At 44.1% G+C, this 19,834-nt stretch overlaps 2 protein-coding genes across 10 annotated transcripts; one reads left to right on the forward strand and one right to left on the reverse strand.

Moving 5' to 3' along the window:
* The first annotated feature begins 6,393 nt into the window (after positions 1-6,393).
* On the forward strand, positions 6,394-12,748 carry sgsm3 (small G protein signaling modulator 3). 6 transcript variants are annotated; one of them, XR_005098470.1, is made up of 23 exons: positions 6,394-6,661; positions 7,759-7,847; positions 7,959-8,044; positions 8,218-8,281; positions 8,520-8,731; positions 8,799-8,906; positions 9,016-9,159; positions 9,263-9,458; positions 9,568-9,713; positions 9,783-10,013; positions 10,090-10,272; positions 10,341-10,496; positions 10,566-10,620; positions 10,694-10,743; positions 10,871-11,023; positions 11,093-11,163; positions 11,281-11,329; positions 11,418-11,503; positions 11,610-11,732; positions 11,807-11,867; positions 11,964-12,063; positions 12,247-12,297; positions 12,397-12,748. XR_005098470.1 is itself a non-coding variant. In XM_037255880.1 (22 exons), the coding sequence occupies exons 2-21, from the start codon at positions 7,841-7,843 to the stop codon at positions 12,042-12,044; spliced, it is 2,262 nt and encodes a 753-aa protein (XP_037111775.1). In that variant the 5' UTR covers positions 6,394-6,661; positions 7,759-7,840; the 3' UTR covers positions 12,045-12,063; positions 12,247-12,748. The 6 variants fall into 6 exon arrangements, 4 of the variants coding, with proteins under 4 accessions (XP_037111775.1, XP_037111774.1, XP_037111777.1 ...); XR_005098469.1 differs by having other exon boundaries at positions 11,964-12,297; XM_037255880.1 differs by having other exon boundaries at positions 12,247-12,748.
* A 596-nt stretch (positions 12,749-13,344) lies between these two features.
* Positions 13,345-18,338, reverse strand: gtpbp1 (GTP binding protein 1). Of its 4 annotated transcripts, none has more exons than XM_037255901.1 (14): positions 17,958-18,338; positions 16,797-16,908; positions 16,547-16,727; positions 16,269-16,452; positions 16,024-16,188; positions 15,828-15,951; positions 15,500-15,614; positions 15,265-15,409; positions 14,878-15,060; positions 14,579-14,714; positions 14,278-14,456; positions 14,019-14,135; positions 13,757-13,807; positions 13,345-13,611 (listed from the first exon to the last, which is right to left on the reverse strand). In XM_037255901.1, the coding sequence occupies exons 1-14, from the start codon at positions 18,138-18,140 to the stop codon at positions 13,504-13,506; spliced, it is 1,983 nt and encodes a 660-aa protein (XP_037111796.1). In that variant the 5' UTR covers positions 18,141-18,338; the 3' UTR covers positions 13,345-13,503. The 4 variants fall into 4 exon arrangements, with proteins under 4 accessions (XP_037111796.1, XP_037111795.1, XP_037111799.1 ...); XM_037255900.1 differs by having other exon boundaries at positions 14,019-14,183; positions 17,958-18,337; XM_037255904.1 differs by lacking the exon at positions 13,757-13,807 and having other exon boundaries at positions 17,958-18,336.
* Positions 18,339-19,834: the final 1,496 nt, after the last annotated feature.

Genomic DNA, 19,834 nt, shown 5'->3' on the forward strand with positions numbered 1-19,834 from the left:
ATGGGAAAAAAAGAATAAAATCGAAGTATTTTGAAATATTACTCATCATGTTCAAACAATACTGACTGTACATCACAGTCGAACATTCCGGAAATATGTATATCGTGAGTTTTTTTTTTTGATGAAAGCAAATTGCTTGGCTGAGATGTGCTCATTTGGTCCTCAGTGGTCTGGTCACATGTGCTCAGTCAATGTGATGATGCATACGGCCAATGCATAATATGTTATCATGTCAATTGGAGAAGAAAAATCCTGGCGGGAAGCCCATTTATAAAATGCATGGAAGATTACTGGTGTTGTATGCAGAGGGACAAATTAGAATTCAAAAGGCTTCTATTCTGCCCTTAGTGGAGAAAATGTGTAGTTTTGCCCAAGACATTATTATGTAAATCTGCGCTTGTCCATGCATGACTGCATGCGAGCGCAGAAGCATCTCTTCACTTGATTGCAAGGATATGCGGCATGTCAAGGTTATTTATTAAAATATAGACTTTCAATATTTCATTTCCTGAGCTGAGGCTTCATGGAAAAGTGAGGCGGGAAGAGAAGTGCCTTAAATATTTGATCAAATGCAGGTAACTCATACGAGCTTGAAGATCACTTCAGGTTTTGAAATATGTCGAGGAAGCCAAAAACTTCAAACCCTATTTTCGGTATGCCTTGTTGAAGGCTTGGATCTTAAAAAAAAAAAGAATTCGGCTAAACAAATAGTGTTTAAAAATTCATCTGGGGCAAACGCTTTGTGGCAAATGTAGAAAGTACAATTAAAGTTCAACAAAAATTTCAATTGTAACAAATAATGAAAATAAAACATTTTCTTCAATTTCTCAACTTTACAGATTCCCTTTTTACCCCCCACACAGCAGTGTTGATCATTATTTCATGATTAAGTGTCTGTTCCGTCAGATAAACAAACACAGCAGATTTGAATGAAGCCTTTGAGGTAACATTCCGGGCAATTCCTTTTTTTTTTGCAATCAAATTGCCCTCCAAATACTTGATTCCATTTGGCTTATTTTGCGATAACGTTTCATTTCTCCAACCAACGTTGGCAGGCTTTATGGAACACGTGTGTAATTTTCTTCTGATCTTTGGACCGGAGGGGGAAATCACGGAGGCTCGATCTGGGAGCCTTTCGAAAGGTTATGAGCCTTTGCTAGTTTCCATATACCCCTAGCAGCCACTCAAGCGTATCAGAGCACACTCTAAAGTCTTTTCTTCCAACGCACACACACACACACACACGAGGAGGCTGCATTTATCAGCTGCGAGAGTGTTGACAGAAGGTGCACTGCAGTGTCTCTATCAGTGCCACACCACTGATCAACACTTCCTCCTGATTCTTATCTGTGGAGCACACACAAGATTTCCATCTGTCTGGCTTGTGACTTCAAGTGGGCATAGACTGATAACTTTAATTCATCCATATGCTCAGAGTCAGTACTTTAGACTAAGCGGATGGTGCTGTTTTGTGTTTTTTTGACCATCTTCAATCTTAAAGATTGTGTTACGTAAGCTTTATTACCTTCTTTGCACAAGCATGAGTTTTGAATTGAATTTCATCGCCCAGGTCTGATTTTCATAACGGCCATGCTTTTTATCCATTATGTCCTCATCGCGAGGCGGCCTCGCAAACGGGTACAAACGACGTTGTCAACACGGAATGTACTTAAATGCGTGAAGCGAGGACACACCCCGAGGCTTTTATCCTTTTAGCTTGCAATCAGAGGCAGATATGAACCCCGCAATGACACATATATCATGATTGCAATTCCGCTCGTTTTTTTCTCTCGCTCTCTCTCTCCGAGGGCTTTAATGTTCCCCTCAGCCTTTTGCCTCTTGACTTTTATGTTGTGTATAAAGACTAATGAGTTGGAGGAGGACAATCTATTGTGGCGACCAGCTCTCTATCCATCTCAGTGTATGAGAAAGCATCGAGCGCAACCCACCTTTACTTAATAAAACAAAAAAACTTCCAGTTAAAGTACAAAATCTTCATTAGGGTTTTTACACTGATGTTCATTAATGTGCATTGTCCCTATTCAAATACATAATATATCAAATAAATATATAAATCCAGCTCATATAATGCACAAGGCCATCAGAGCGCAGCAGGTTGTAATTATCAAGTTATGCAGAACTAACTCGACTTTGATTCGAGCAGAGAAACTACTTGTAAGAATGTCAGTGCATAGATATGGAATGAAAAAGCCATTTGCGTGGAGACGGTAGCGCTCAACAACTCCTCAAGTGCGGAAGATTGAAGGACATGCTTCAAGTTAGGTCAACATTATTTGTATCAGATGGATTAGAACGACCCATACAGATCAAAATAAATACAATACATATCAAATATATTTAACAAAAAAAAATCTGCATCGCCAAATAAGGTAAACTAGCAACAAGCTATGTTAATGGCTGGACCCATACATTAACAAATGAGCTCTATCAACATAAAGTGCAAAGCAATTAACATTTATAGTAGCAATAAAGTAATTCGGAGCCCATTCTCGTAAATTTCATTTGGTTATTAGTCCTAACGTACCAAAACACAATTGCAGGTTTTTATCCTTTCTTTTTCACCCTGCGATGTCTTGCATGCTGTCCCGTTTTGCTTGCTAGATGCTCAATTGACTGGCCGCCCAATGACATGGAAAAAGATTAAAAAACGTGTCTGCACTTTTTGATTATGGCCCGCAATAGTTCTCCAGAATAATCTGAAAACAAAACATACTACAATGGCTGCAGCATCCAGCAAAAATGTTCACCGGCTTAAAGCGCTTACACATGAATAGAAGATTGAAGAAGGAGGTTCCAGGGATTTACGTCTCTGCGACATTCATTTATTTGTGTCGTTCACTTTGACAAATCGCAAGTGACCTCCCGCCCACAGCAGATGAGCAAAGTGAACCGGACATGAAACACGAGCATCGGACTTGCAAATAAATACAGTAACTGATGTTATGAAAGAAAAGACATGCTTGGCCGCAATGTCTAACACAATTATAAGTCCTGCTTAATCACACGCTGGACTCGTTTTGCCTCAGTCCCGACCGACCGACCGACCGACCTTTGAGTCCAGCCCGAGTGAGCAAACTGATTAGTCTGGCAAAGTCACATGAAGCAGACGTTTCTCAGAGGGAAAAATGACTTGCCTGGTGTGCTAATGTCTGAGGCCAGATAATGCATCACTTTTGGGGGGGGGGGCTTGCTTCATGAGGAGAGCAGAAAGGAAGCAATTCTGCAATCTTAAAAAGACCAATGCGATTGAGCGCTGACAAGAAATGAGTTTTACACCCCAAAAATATCATAACAAATACAATTTAGTGCTGGATGCAATTCAGGCTCCAATTTGTTGGCAATTTGGAAAATATTTCCTACCGGGAGGAAAAAAAAAGCCATTGTCAGGTCCATTTGTGAGCGCGTGTATGGTGACGGACACAAGTATTGGGACAGCAATAGCTTTCTATCGTACTAGAGTTAATGGTGATGCTTTGTGATCCAAGGTCTTGCGCAACATGCTGCTTTTTTGTGTGACGTTTGCAAATCGGTTTTAACAAAAGCTACAAACCTACGGGCCTTGACTTTGAAGGCTTCTTTGTTTCACTTTCAAAGCGATGACAAATTTCAGGAACCGGCAGTAAATTGATTTAGAAATGACTGTTGGTTCCATCACACACATGCACACACACACACACACACACACACCGTTTTTTTTATTTTTTTTAGTAAATTCTCACGAGACAGATCTCAGTAAGACGATCGGTCAAACAATTAAAGATTGCTTCCATCGCTTTCTAAACGCAAATGGAATTACCGAAGTATATTCAGGTTCACAAATGTAAAATACATCCTACCCCGTATTATTCAGTCCATTTACCTCACTTAAACTTTAATTTGTAATTTTTTTTTTTTTACATGAAATCACAGAACACGCTAAGCCGGGAGTTGTCACATTTGTTCTCGATATGTCACTCCCCTCTTCAATTATCTTCCGGCTAAATTATTCAAAGAGGTCTTTGTGAAAATTGCAATCCTGACATTGTCAACCTTTAAAAATGACAAGTAGCGTCACCCTAAGTATGCCAACCTTCACTTTCACATTAATTGGCGTGTGCAATTCCATATCATTAACATGCGTATCCAATTTTGTCCAACTCACAGAAGACGAGCCTGGAATTCAGATTGGAATCGCTGAATGCTAAAATGCAAAGAAGGTTTTCTCTCCTCCCAACCAAAGTCTTCTTGGAGTGGGTGCCCTTTATCTTCAATGCAGGAAAGCTCCGCCGAGACTGGAGGAACATCTGCGTGATCCAACCCAGGAGAGCCAGCCCGCCTGGGCCTATCTTGACTTTCTGCACATGAATGAGACGGAAGAGCAGGCGGGCATGGTTGGGGTCACCCGAACATCACACTTGCGTGCATCTGTAATCTGCTTTGGCCATGTTGATGTAAATGAGGCCTTTGCTTGATCTAAATAGGCACTAAATGTGGTTCCTTACTGTATATTTGCTTACGCTAGCTTACACGTATCTAAATTATGCATGTGAATATACACATGAGGATCCATCTGGGCTCAGAACCTCCTGGTGCCCCCCCACCCCCCCTGAAAGAAAAGCACAATGATGAATCTTAATGATGTTTCTTTTCTTCTCTCCTTTAACTGATGACAAACTGCAGTTTCTTTGTGATCATTTGTTTCCTACAATGAATGCCAAGAGAGCTCCATATTTTCATTCATTCATCACTCGAACAATGATGCTCTCTCACACATACACATACACCGCTCTTGCTCATCCTCTTATCTTTTTCAATCACACTCTTATGTCAGGATGCTTTCTCTCTATTACCTTCAATGCTGCGAGTGAGTGCCTCTCTTCTCATTCTCTTCCTCCTCTCACTGCTTGTGCGTGACGTCATAGCAACCGCAGTGTATGAGCCATCCCCCCCCCCCCCCCCCCCCCCCCCCGTCAGTCTACGTCACTGTATCAAAAATGACACAGGTAGGTAGCCAGACAGATGAGGGATAGCGCGGAGGGAGAAAGTGACAAACCGAGCCACAGCCACACAATATGACATGCAGGAGCTCTGCAAGCCGTGGGCAAGGTCGGCTTTGGGCTGCAGCATTTTTATTGATGTGACTCACTGTGGCATGGTGCAGCGAAATGAGTGTTCCAGCAAAGCGAGGGGGGTTAAAATAGCCGAAGCGCCATTGTGAAAGAGTCAAGAGTGCTGGGGTGGAAGCAGAAGGGGAGGGCGATTTAAGATACACACTCACCAGCTTGTACATTATTATTCATACGCTGGGTTCATCTGCACTAATGAGATTCTACACAAGAGTTGCATGAACAAGTCTTGCCTTGCCGAGGATGAGGAGCAGTCAACATGTTTGTTAAACATGTCTTATTCTTGTTTGCAGGGGTGTTGAACTGCAATGCATCGTGAGAGGGACACGAGCGTGTGAGCCAATGCAAAAAAGCACAACAAATGAATTTAAGGTTTCCACTTCATGCAGTAAGTCATGGTAAACAAATATGATTGTACTTCTGTGGTTTCTATTTTCTATTACATTGCTGACGTTGTGTTCTCTGCAAAAACAATAATAACTCGTACATTGTATTTCACGTGTGATGGTTTGGAAATATGCGTGGAATGTGGTATCTTATGTTTATTATTTATTTATTATTATCTCTGGCGGCTGGAGCCAAGGAGAGCTTAGAGCGAACGCACTAGAGACATCTTGTGGTACAAGAGAGTATGGTTCGACATTAATCAGCAATGACGTTCATCATAGTCCTGGTTTGAGTCATTTGCCCCCCTCCTAAAACTAGATCTTCTACTTCAATCATTATGCACTAAATTTATATTTTTATATACTATATATTCTAAGACCCACCCTTGGGACAAAGGGAGCCCGAAGACGTGAATTTCAATCTAGGTATTAATAATGATTTCATCACCAAACTTTGTTGATATAACGAATGCAAAAGTGAGTGGCTTTTTCTTAAATGAACACTTTACATTGCCTTAGTTTCTGCATTTAATTATTATGCATTGTGCTTTTTTAACTCCAATGAATTCATAATGAGTCGCTTTGATAATCACAAAATATTATAAATGGAAGAATGAAGAATAAAGCCCCTTTGTAATATATAGCCCTTATAGCATGTAATATACCACAAAACGTGATCCTTAAATGGGTTCATCTGTGCCAGAGGTTAATGATCAGGGTAATAAATCATTGTTTCATGTACTCCCTGCAATGAGCTCACGTCATTGCTTTTTGGCTTGTGTATTGACCTTTCCGACTTCGTGAATGGTATTTGAACGCACCTCCGTAGCACAACGGCGGAAATGAATGAACGATAGATTTGTTGTGCTACGTCACCGATTGCTGCGCGGAAGGATACTCAGAAGACGATGTCACAACGACGCGTAGTTCCGGGATGTGGGACTATTTCTTCGGAATGGCAAAGAAGCGCGTTGAAAAGTGCAAGGATACAGCGGAGTTACACGTTGCTAGCAGGTGCATAATGGTGAATTTTCAATACCTTTGAGAGACGTCATGATGCAACAATCGGCGTTTTCATCTTTTTGTTCATGGTGAACAAAACGTTTGCTGCTCACTGCAAGCTTATGTTTACGTGAGACGGATGACACGGTAAGTTTGGATTGCTCGCATCCTGACACGTAACTGCTAGCCAGCCATATGCTGATGCTATCAAACAGCTGACAACTTGGCTTATGACACGCATGCATTTCTTTTGTGGTTTCTTCTTTGTACTGTGACACACTAAGTGTTAAAAACAAATATCCGTGTGGTTGGCGAGAACGAATTGGCATGAAATGAAAACGAACGCTATATTTAGCAGGAGTGAGACTGTTTGACGTCATCTGGGGACCGAGTGTCGTTTGACGTCATCGACTGATGTTCACGAGTGGGGTTGCTTTTTGTCAAATTGAGTGTCGTGTTTTTCTGCAGTCTTTGTTCCAAATAAAGTGACACTTAAAAGCTTGCCGAGCTATTTTTGTAACTATATACTCCTGATCTTCATCCTGTTTTGACGTCACGGGTCAATTCTTTTGAAATTGCGGACAGTGATGAGGAAGTGCAATCAATCTTTGACTTGTGCATGTGTCTTTAAGTGGACCGAAAAAAACTATCTGGCCTGAATATGACCATGCAGCTGAAGCTAAACATCTTGTTTTTTGTCATGGTGTGGGTGGACATGACTATATGAAAGCATGAGTCACCAGTGCTGGGCTTACTGTGCAACAGTTTGTAGGATATGTTCTGTCGTATTGGATTTCTTCTCATGTGATTAAAGTGTACATCAGGACGTCTGAGTTGCACATCTGCTGAAGCTGCTTGGCCATCCTCAAATTGATTTCTCATCTCTCTTAAATCCTAAATCCTCCTTAGGATGCTGCAGAATGAATCATTTCAGCTGCTGCCTCTTGCACGTCACGCATTTCTTAATTTTGGGGAGCCAGTGAGGAGAAGCGACACGGTCAAGTCATTTTATTCAGGGAGATTTGTTTGCAAATTCAGCCAAAGGGCAGATAATATTACAAGAACAGAATGTGAAGAAGAGTTGCGGTTATTAATGAGCTTCTTGTGAGAACGAACGGCAGTCATGTGGTCATGAGAGGAGGTGCCCTTTCTCCTTCCAGCTCAGAAATTCGTTCCATCGGTCTTCATTTGTTGTTCAGCCGAGCAGCCAATGGAGCCGCCTTTTGCTGTTTTTTGTTAAGCAGATCCCGGACCTACTAGCACCCCTGACTTGAGATTGAGCGCAGTCTTTTGGATAGGGAAGGCATCGCTCTAGAATTCAGCACCATGTCAGGTATTGTTGATTCACTTTTCAAACCACACACACCCATGTTGATGCTTTGCTAAATATTTGCACGTTTCTTCAGCAGGCTTGTTTGTGATTGGATGTTTTTTTTAATTCCAGGCACGTACACCCCGGCCCCCGGTGGGCCTTTCTCAGCGCTCACTCCAAGCATGTGGCCCCAGGACATTTTGGCTAAGTACCATCAAGTAAGCACATGACACCTCGTGTTTCGATCAGTGGCTTTGTTGTGTTCTATGAGCTGATCCCATTTTATTTAATTGTTCCAAAACAGATATACATATAATTAATACATTTGGTTTCAAAGCACCCTGTCACATTTTCCTTCAAATGGAATCAAATATTGTTTTGTGCTCTACAGAAAGACGACGCGGAATTGAATGGACTCAAGTATGATGAGTTTGGCTTCAGAGTGGACACAGAAGGTGATCTCTAATGGAGACTCTTTTTTTTTTTTTTTCGTAGGGAAGTTCCTCTTAGTCTGTCTGGGGAATATTTCTTGGAAAATGAATTTGGCTTCAAATTTGTTTCACTAAATTAGAATGTACATGTGATGTGCTACTGCTCAGTATGTCTTTCTGATCTTTATCCACACTCATTATTCAGACTTTATAACGTGATTATTTCATTCGGGTCACACATTTCTAATTCCCTCCCACGCAGAGAGTGACGATCCCAGTCCTTGGCTCGGCACTGAAGGCTCACCGCAACGTGAAAACCCGCAGCAGAGGTTGCGCTGGCAAGCCCATTTGGAATTCACGCATAATCACACAGTGGGCGACCTCACCTGGGAGCTCATCGCGCCCGTCCTCCCGCGCTCCGAACGCCTGCGGACGCTCGTACTCGGCGGCATTCCTCATAGCATGAGGCCGCAGGTCGGTGGCTTGTGCTAAATCTCCCCCCAAAAATGGAAGATTTCAACATGTGTTTGCTCTCTGCCAGTTATGGATGCGTCTGTCGGGAGCCCTGCAGAAGAAGAGGACCTCTGAAATCTCCTATAAAGAAATCATTAAGAACAGCTCCAATGATGACACCTCCACATCTAAACAGGTGCGCTCCCCGAAATGTGGCCTTTGTTTATCGTAGCGTGAATGAAGGATGACGGTCATCACGTGACCTTTAAGAAAAATAATAATAATAATACTTCTCAATCGCGTAGATAGAGAAGGACTTGCTGCGGACGATGCCCACCAACGTGTGCTTCAGCAACCTGACGAGCGTCGGGGTCCCGAGGCTGCGACGGGTCCTTCGAGGCTTGGCCTGGCTTTACCCCGACATCGGCTACTGCCAGGGAACTGGAATGGTGAATGTTTATTTTTTTTCCACTGTCTACTTATCTTGTCTATCTGGACCTCCTCCACCTCATCACCCCCCCCCCCCCTCCTTTTTTTTTCTTTTTGCTTTAGGTGGTTTCCTGCCTGTTACTCTTCATGGAGGAGGAAGACGTGCTATGGATGATGTGTGCCCTGATTGAAGACCTCCTCCCTCCAGCGTACTTCTCCTCCACCCTGCTGGGCGTCCAAACGGACCAGAGAGTGCTTCGTCAGCTCATCGTTCAGTACCTACCGGCCCTTGACCGCCTTTTACAGGAGCACGACATCGGTATGGCTCGAAATGAAGGAACGCTCCCGAGAGTGCTTTCAAACCATTTTTGTTTTTTTTTCCTCCACCTCATAAGATTACTAAATGCGTTTGCTCCCCGTCCGTTTAGAGCTGTCTCTGATCACGTTGCACTGGTTCCTAACATCCTTCGCCAGTGTGGTGGACATCCGTTTGCTCCTCCGGATCTGGGACCTCCTTTTCTACCAGGGCTCCTTAGTGCTATTTCAAATCACGCTGGGCATGCTGAAGATCAAGGTGAGCTCACATACCTTGAATTCTTTTCCAAAGGCGTTTTATAATGTAAGGCGTCTCCGTCTACCTCAGGAGGAGGAGCTCATATCGTCCGAGAACTCTGCGTCTATTTTTAACACTCTGTCCGACCTACCGAGCCAGTTGAGGGACGGGCCGGCCGTTCTCGGGGAAGCTTTGAGGCTGGCAGGGAATCTGTCACAGGACGCCCTGGATGCTCACCGACACAAGCACCTGGCTTACATCCTCAACGAGCAGGCTCAGATGGATAGCGGGAGCGCGCCGCTCAATTCCAATCTCAACAAGGTCAGCGGGCCTCATGAATCAAGGTCGCGCTAAATAGCGACATAACACACTTTTGCCTCTCCGTCCATCCGTGCAGGTGGTGCGGAGGCAGTCCCTTCGTCGAAAGTCCACTTTAAGCTCTCTGCTGTTTGGGGAGGATGAAGCCGAAGCTCTCAAGTCCAAGAACATTAAGCAGACGGAGCTGGTGGCGGCCCTTCGAGAGGCCATCACTCGCACGTCAGAGCATTTCCACTGTCTTGACCCGCGCCACTCCAGCACTGTAAGTTTGCGCTCATTTCTTCTTGCGGAATATGAAGACATGACAACAAAACTGTTTTCACATTGTAGGAGCTAACCCCTGACTACTCCATGGAAAGCCACCAGCGGGACCACGAAAACTTCCTGGTGGTGTCCCGGAACCGACGGCGACGAGCCAAGGCTTTGCTGGATTTCGAGAGGCACGACGATGACGAGTTGGGCTTCAGGAAGAATGACATCATCACGGTGAGATTGACACAATTGATGTTGATAACTAGTTGACTGTGATGATTATGATGATGTTTTTTTTCTCAGATTGTCTCACAGAAGGATGAACACTGTTGGGTTGGGGAGCTCAATGGCCTTCGAGGTATGTGTGCAGATTTGTGCTAATATAAATTTCCATCATCTGTTATTTAACATAACTACACTGCTGTCGACAGGCTGGTTCCCCGCTAAGTTTGTGGAGATCCTCGATGAAAGAAGTAAAGAGGTCGATTGTTTTCTTCAAAAAGTCATTCATGTCTAATGTTTATTTGTTTCTTAGTTGCCATCATCTTGTGTGTGTGTGTGTGTGTGTGTGTGTGTGTGTGTGTGTGTGTGTGTGTGTGTGTGCGCAGTACTCGTTAGCAGGAGACGACTCTGTAACAGAAGCTGTGACCGATCTAGCCAGAGGGACTCTATGCCCGGCCCTGAAGGCCATCTTTCTGCACGGCCTGAAGAAACCCTCCATTTTGGGCGGGCCCTGTCACCCGTGGTTATTCATAGAAGAGGTTACGGTCGATTCCATCCCGCCAAATTACAGATAATGTGGCACCGCTAACGTGGTGCTCCCATTTCAGGCGGCCAGCAGAGAGGTCGAGAGAGACTTCAACTCGGTCTACTCCAGACTGGTGCTGTGTAAAACCTACAGGTAAACAAAGATGCACACGCACAATTGGGCTGGATTTAGCTGGAAATGACATCATAATAAAATATTCTTTACTGTTGTAAATTTGAATTCAAGGAAGTGTTTCTTTTTTCTTCCCAGGTTAGATGAAGATGGGAAGGTTCTTACGCCAGAAGAGCTCCTATACCGGGTGAGTAGTTACTCGATATATAGTATCGGTTGAAAGACTTCTCGGAAACTTTAAAAATATTTCTTTTTTTTTTTTTCTCCTCATTTAGGCGGTGCAGTCTGTCAACATGAGCCATGATGTCGCTCACGTTCAGATGGATGTTAAGTTCCGGTCTCTGATCTGCGTCGGCCTCAAGTGAGTTCACACGTGCAGAAATTGATGGATTGTTTCGAATAAAGTAAAAGATGATACCAAGCTAGATCTAAATATGCATGTTTTTTTTTCTTACTTCCCCCGACAGTGAGCAGGTGTTGCATTTATGGTTGGAGGTGCTGTGTTCCAGCATGGCGGCCGTCGAGAAATGGTATCATCCGTGGTCATTTCTACGCAGTCCAGGATGGGTTCAGATTAAATGTGAACTCAGGTCAGAATTACAACAAATAGAAAGAACATTTTGCTTGATAAAAGTCAACAAAAAGTTCACTTCTTTTCCCACAGGGTCTTAGCAAAGTTTGCCTTCAGTCTTTCTCAAGATTGTGAATTACCGGAGCAGAAAGAGGTAAGCAAAAATAACAGCAGCAGCAGCTAAGCTTTTTATCTTTGAGTTACTGTGTGTAATCTGATGCTTTTGCTTGCGTCAATTGTGTTCTCGGAGAAGGAGCAGAGGCCGCTGAAAGAGGGCGTGCAAGACATGCTGGTGAAGCATCATCTCTTCAGCTGGGACATTGACGGCTAGACAAACTGCATCCCAACTGGTGTGTGCTTGTGTGTGATTAGCGTGTGTGTATGTGCGCCACTTTTTGTCTGATTCTTGGACACACTATGGACTTAAATGTTGGACAATGGTAACGCATTTCAATAGATGACCCAGTTACCATTAAGGTCACTGGTTTGTCCGTGCATCACGATGCATCCTATTTTTTCTTCTTTTTTTCCAGTGTGGTTTTGAAGGGTGTTTTGTAAATGTTTTCCCATGGAGGTCAAACAAGGTGAGCATGAAGTACAGAATGATCTGTATCCACTGGACTGCAACACTTGATTTCAGCCATTTTTTTTTCTCCTCCCCAACTTGTTTATTATTGGCACAGGAGGGAGACTGGAAGGACATTTTCTTGTGAAGTGCACCTGCTGTTCTTCTACAATTTAACTATCAAAAGACCAAAACAACCTTCAAGCTTGTAAATGTTAAAAAAAAGTATTTTCAGAGAAAATTTCGTTATTGCATATCACACTACATGTTTAAATCCTAATGTTGCACATGCCAAGTTTAGCCTTCGCAGATTGTGTAATATTAAATGTGCACTACCTGAACAGTGGTAGCCAACGCTGCACGGTGAAGAACAATGTTGTCGTGCAATCCAAATAAATGTTACCTCATTAGATATTTGTTTGTGTACATTTAAAGAGCTTTATGCCTTACTTTACAGGGACCGCTGCATTAAAAAAAAAAAAGAGGAAAAGAACAATTGGGCAGCTCGGTACAACCAGTTTATTGAGTTCTTAGTGAAGTAAATGTCACGTTACCAGAGGCAAGCTGTAACACTATAAGTACTCGAGTTCACAATTAGCACTGCAAACACTGCATGTCGTACGATCACGGGTGGCCGCTGGAGTATGAGATGTTTTACTATATGAGGGCTGGAGGAGGCATGCTGTAGTAGTACTGAGTACAAGAGCACAAGTCATTACAAGGTTGGAAATTTAAGACGGGTCAAATTTTCCATAGATGCCAAATGGGAGCATTATAAAATGTAAGTAGGATTAACAGGATATGTGCTACATTCAGTTATCCTTTCCATTAGAGTACAGCCAACCACCGATTTTACATATTCAGTTAGAAAGAATTCACAAAATGTTCTTTTAATTGCAAATGGACACGGAATGCATAATAGCTGCTCGTATTTGTTGGACCCTTAATGGGGGTTTGTCCTCCCTCCCAACCCTCCCTCCCTCCCTCCCTCCCTCCCCTGTCATGAAGCCACTTTAAAAAGATACAAATGATTGTGACAAGCTATTCTCACATAAAGCATTCTTCTCAACGGCAGATTGAACGACAAATCCTAGCTACGTGCTTTTGCGGGTGGGTCGATCTCTTTACGTTCCCCCTTACGATAAGATCCCGGTATAAAAGGCAATGAGACTCGAGGAGTGTTTTGCACTAAAGTAGCTGGAATGGATGGAGCTAAGCCAACAGTTCAGCATCCTCCTGTTCCTGATGTGGAGGCCGCTGCTGTGGACATGTTTTGGCCTTTCCCTTTGTGTCGCTGACCTCCTCTTCTTCTTCCACCTCCTCCGCTCTTTGGCTACACAGAAGAGATAGTAATCACCACGTGAAGGTGGAAAAAAATCGTTGCCGCGTGGAAAATCGAAACTGCCGAGAAAAAGCAATCTTACTGAACCCCCCCTCGCCCCCCATTCAGGATGACAGCAGTGGATGACCCACTTTACCTTGTTCTCTTTGTTGCCCTCCTTTAACTGAGGGTCCTCCTCCCCCTCTCCCTTCCGGGAGCCAGCCGCGCAAGCAAAGGAGAGGGGAGAGTATGACACATGATGTATGATAGATACAGTGTGAACGAGAAGGTCCAAGAATAGGATAAGGAAACAGAAGAGTTGACAAGTTAGAGAAGCAGTTAGCAGTGTGAGCTCACAAAAGGAAGACCCCCAAGCACCAAGGTATGTTTTGTTTTTTCCTTTCTACTTTGTATGTCACCTGTTGTGTCGTGCTCGGCCCCGCCGACGGTGCTATCGTCAAGCCTTCGTCTCCTGTTGCCGTGGCGGTGTTGTCGTCTTTTCGAGGCGGCGCCTTTTTCGTGGATTGCATTTTTATCTGTGGAGGTTTGGAGTTTGACGGCAAATTATTGGTGGACTGCAGGAGCTGAAAAGAAAGATGCTGAAATAAGCAAAATCATCTGCCTCCAAGGTAAGGGCATCCGATTTTTCTGGAAGCAAATTCATGTCCTTGATCTTACTTTGGTGATGGTTCCAACAGCTTTGGTGCGGCCCTCCCTGAACACCAGCCTCTGGTCGCAGTGGAGGTACTCGGGGGTCTTAATGAAGCGGAAGTGGACGGAGGCCTTGTCGCCTGTCCGTAAGCAGTCTCTATTCATGGACAAGATGGTGGCAGTCTGCCTTATGCTGCCACAGTGGACTGTGTGGATAGAAAGAGAGAGAGAGAGAGAGAGAGAGAAGGTTGAGAGGAAGGTAAGCAACCATTTCAACAGAGTCGCTCGTCTACATGCAAAACGAATTGAACTTGTGTCAGTCACCCACCCATAGCCTGGTATCGGGGTGATATCGTCGTGGGGTGATGGAGAACCAGAATCTCTGCCTCAAACTCCCAAGTGGCCTGTGGGTTCAACCTTGGGGACACCATCACCATGCCTTTCCTTATGGTCGAACGCTTGATCTGTATCAAAGAAGAGTTAAGCTCAAGAGATCATGTAGTGATGAAAGCACTGTGTTAAGGAACGACAGTGAAAGGCTTGAATGAAACAGCGGGTCGGTCATCTCGGAATGTATCTGCAGGCACGAATGTGGCCACTGGGTGGAGCTGTTCCCTGCCCGCTTACCTTTTTTAGCGCAAACGAGGCAGTCTGACCCCCTCGGACTTCCTTGACTGGCATTCTCTTGCGATGGATTGATTTGACAGCGATGGAAATGAAGCTGCCCAGAGGGTCCGGTCCAAGTAGCATGATATCATTCAGACGTATCAGTCCTCGTAAAGTAGTCCCTGATACAACGGTTCCAACTCCCTAAGACGGCCAATAAGAGCGGGGTCAAGTTTTATAGAATATGTGCTGTGGGGTACTGTATATCAGTGCTTTCTTTTTTTATTTCGACAGTTGATCCTTTTTGGGTCATTTATGGTATGCCGTATAATTATTCAGATGCAATGGTTGGGGAAACTGCTGCGCCTTTGGAACCACAGCGAGCGGCCAATAAAACGGGAGACCCACCGGTACAGAGTAGGTGTCGTCAATCTGGAACTCTGCTGGCTGGTCGTCTCTGTAGCATGTCCGAGAGGAGAGCAGGTTGAGGAACATCTTGAGCAGGTCCATGTTCTCCCCGGTAACGTTTGAGATTTGAAAAATGGGACACATCCTTCAGGAAGACGCACATACAAATGTTACCAAAGAGAGTTAGTTTGGTGGCACTCTCTCGGAATCTGCCTCGTCGGGAGAGACTTTGCACCTCTCGGAGCTGAAGTTGGATGCCGTGACTATGACGTCGTCCTTGTTCTGCACCAGGACGGGGATTTTCCTGCAGCCAGGGGACTTGAGTAACCTCTGAAGCAGCTTTAATGTCTCTGTCAAGATCAGAGCGCACAAGAATTTCAAGTTAAGGGATAACGTCCCGGTTATTTGGCCCCATGAGCAAGCCGTTAATAACGAATGTCACTCCTAGATTCAACTAAAACGAAAAAGTCTTTTCCTCCCTTCCTGATTAGCGGAGGGTGGAAATCTAGCTGCTCTTAACAACAGCAGATGGAGTCTTTGCCAGCCAAAAAAGGTCGACTGACCTTGAAGGATGTTGGCTGGACACATGTCAATCTTTGTCACCACGACAAACACGGGCACGTTGAGGGCTAAGGCCAGACCCAGGTGCTCTTTGGTCATGCCTACAATGCCCGCATTACTGCCAACCTAGAAAGGATCAAGAAGAAATGAAGTTTTCAAATTTAAAGCCGTCTCAGACATGGTGCGCTTCCTTCTCACCATGAGCATGCAAAAGTCTGGGAGGTGTCCCGTCATTCCAAACACGGTAGTCTTGAGGTATTTCTCATGGCCAGCCAGATCGATGAAGGTGATCACTTTGGAGGACTTCTCGCAGATTTTGGTCCAATCCAGACTTCCTCCGTGGCTATCCGGTTTGTTTACAACCTCAAATAAAAACAATGCGGACAACTTAAATGCATGAAGAAAAAGCAAAAGTTCATTTGAAGTCGGGAAGTGGTTCTCACCTGTCCCTCTTGGTCAAATCCGAGAATATCGTTGCCCACACTGCTGGTCCGACCGCTTTCCATCTCGTGCTTGTGTCTGAAGAGCTTCTGCCGAGCGAAGCCTCTGCCGTTATCCAGCTCTCCGTGTGTTAACACTCCGAGAAGGGTACTCTTTCCAGCATCCACGTTGCCTACCACTGCCACTCTAAGAGGAAGTAAAAAAAAAAAAAAAAAAAAAATGTCATGCAGAAAATCCGCTAAAGCCCTTTTATACGACACAGATAGTCTTTGACACTCACCTGACCTCCAGAAAGTCTAGCTCCCCTACACGGCGACGTATCAGATAGTCCCGGACCAAACCCTCCGCCTCTCTGCGTTCTCTGAGCGGGATCAAATCGGAGTCCAATTGTGCACACATTGATCGCACCGTGGCCTCTGAAGCCTCCATGTCCTTGTCACTGAGACCCCAATCGCCACCATCTTAAAAGTCAAAAAAGGAAATGAGATTTTGATCAAATTCTATGCAGGTGCATCATTTGAGTCTCCTACCTGAACCCATCCCGAGCACATAGATGGTCTCTCCGGAGCCTTCCTCCATCCTGTCCCTTAGCTGGCTAAGTAGGGAGTCATACTGCTCACCGTTTGGGCTGACAAGGGCCAGCTTTATTACATGTTGGGCAGAAAGCAAGAAACAGGACATTAGTCATGTGGTGTTAAAAAAAATTAAGGGGAACTGAAGAAATAACAGCATTCCAAAAATACAGCTATCTCTTTTCCCATGAAGTCATTTTTGAAAGGATTATATTAACACTACTGCTAAAACGTTAAATCCCTCAATTCACCTTAAATGCATTACTTGTACTGTTAAGTAATTTAAGACAAAGAATAAATTAAGTGACTGGAGGTAGGCTCAAGAAAGTGATGCAACATTGTGCGATGCAGCTACATCTGTCTTAAGTGATGAGTAATTTGACCTTTGCAGCCAACTGAATAATATTACAGCCACTCTCCTAAGTTTGCATCATTCCATAGGCAGAACTTGTTTGACAACTTTTAACAAAAACAAACATGATTGATTGACGATGCCGATTGTAAAAGCAGCTGTTGGCACATGTAGGGGAAAAAAGAGCAACATTTAAATCCACTTGTCCTCGATGTTTACAAAGATGAGATGACATTTTAAGAACCGCTGCAAAAGTAACTCTAAAAAAAAAAACACACACGCTTACTTGTTTTGAATGAATGCGAGAATATGTGACGGCACACCATGTTTCCCCAAATGAAGTAATCAAATTTACAATTCCTTCCTGATGTTACACTCGTTTCATCAGCTTGTTTATGAACAAATGTTAACCAAGTCACGTGATATTTATTATTGTGTATGACACGCTACCAAATAATGTGGAAGCTTGTTTAGGTTGACAGTTAGAACGACGTTAAAATAACTGCTTATTCCAACGCTGTACTTTAATTACATGTAATGTATGTATTACCGCGGCTAGCCTTAGCAACAACCGGCTATCTCGCTCATAACTCTTGCTGTGCCGTGTTCGGTACTGTTCATACTACAATATACTCAGTTCCTGACTTTAAAATTTTTGGGGGGGAAAATATTGGTTGAAACACCACATTCAAGTCAAATCTCATTCATTCGTTTGTACAAAACGGCTAGCTAACATTAGCCGAGTGCTATCCAGGGCCTAGCTTCACCTTGCTAGTAAAGTCGATCCTTCGATCCTCGGGCTCGCCGTTAAGCATATCCCCATCTTCGTAGAACTCATCCCCGGGGTCATCCACGCATCCTCCCCGGTCAGGTGCGAATATACTCGCTGGTAGTAAAGCATCAGCAAGCGCAGAGCTTGACTCATGCGCCGTCGTTGCTATCGATGCCATTTGTGTGTTGCTGCAGATCGGTGTCAGGCGGTTTCGATGGTTGGGACGATCGAACGTCGGATAGCTAGCGATGAGCTACACGACGGCCAATCTTACATTTGTAAACATTGCAATCAGAGAGAACGGGCTATTTGTAAGCTGTCAGTTTGCTTTTCAAAATAGCACGTCACCGCCCCGTTGAGGATAATAATGAGGTAGGTGTTGGTGAATATGTTACATGCTCGCCAATAGTCTTCGTGATTCTCTTGAATATGCGAGCAGAGAACCAATGCCGTGGAAGGGGGTTCGAGCATCTTTCTGCAGCCTCCTCCTCTCATGGTTCCGAAGATTGTGTGCAATATGTGTGCAACGCTGGGCGTCATACGTGGCCAAACCTGCCAGTCAAAGTCCATTCGAGTTTGATCAACACGAGCGGGCTAACCAGGAACTCGTAATCATCCACGTCAGTCACTTTCAAACCATCTGCGGCTCTATTACAAAGACGTCAGCCTCCGGTGACGGAAGACTCGCTCGGGGTCTCCATCGTCCGCCCGAACCTAATTAACCTGGCCATTTTCGCAGGATTTATGTTCAAACTTTTGTAATAAGACCTAACCCATTTTAGATGTTACCAGAAATGACTGTCCACAATAGAAATGCATGTAATCTAGAACTGTCGGTGTGTTGTTAACTTGTGATACAAAGGGCCGTTTGTCACCAGACCTCCAGATGGCGAGTTACTTCTGCAAAAACTCACATTTAGTCAAGAAAAGGTCAGCTCTGTAAATTCAAAACAATGTCATCCATCCTGTCATAACTGATGACAGCTTTATTATGCAACACAAGGCAAAGCAGACATGCAAACAAACAAATCTTAATATTGAACGTTGCATCAATGCAAGTCTTTCTTTTTAATCAATCAATCCCTTATCTGGCTAAAATTTGCATTGGAGTACATTTGCCGTGCCAAACAATGTTTATGTGTATATGTGTTTGGTACTCCAGCTGCACTGCAGCTCAGAGGAAAAAGCTCCAAGGGGTCATCAACACAGCACAGAAGATCGTTGGCTGCCCTCTCCCCACACTGGAAGACCTACACAGAACCCGCTGTCTCAAAAAAACACAGAACATTCTGAAGGACACTTCCCACCCTGGCCACTCCCTTTTCGAACTGTTGCCGTCAGGCAGACGCTACAGATCAATTAGGTCGAGGACTAGCAGATTCGCCAACAGTTTTTACCCTACAGCGGTAGTCACATTAAATGCCGCTAAAAAAAAAGATTATGTCTGTGTATGTTCTTCTGTGGGTTTTTAGCTTGTATTTTTTATCTATTTATTCTATTTATTTTTTATTTTACGCACTGATCCGTTGGCACTCTTTAAATTTCGTTGTACATGTGTGACAATGACGATAAAGATCTATTCTATTCTAATTGTGATTAAAATGCTCACTTGTCAGGCCCACAGTGGGGTCAGACTGGAGTCACAACCCACACCAAGTTGGGCTGACTGTCATCTGACTCTCCTCCAGGCTAAATACAGTCGACTGGGTGAGTATTGCCACATTCAGCTGAGCTAAATATTTCCTTGTCTCCTTGGTGACAAATTCATTTCTATCCTGGCCGGCCCCTCGGCATGAAGACTCAATTGAGCTGTGATGTCACAGTATATTGTAACGTCAAGCAATAATTAGTCTCACTTGCCTGGGGTCCACA

Source organism: Syngnathus acus, chromosome 8 (genome assembly GCF_901709675.1).
Source record: "Syngnathus acus chromosome 8, fSynAcu1.2, whole genome shotgun sequence".
Lineage (NCBI taxonomy): Eukaryota > Metazoa > Chordata > Actinopteri > Syngnathiformes > Syngnathidae > Syngnathus > Syngnathus acus.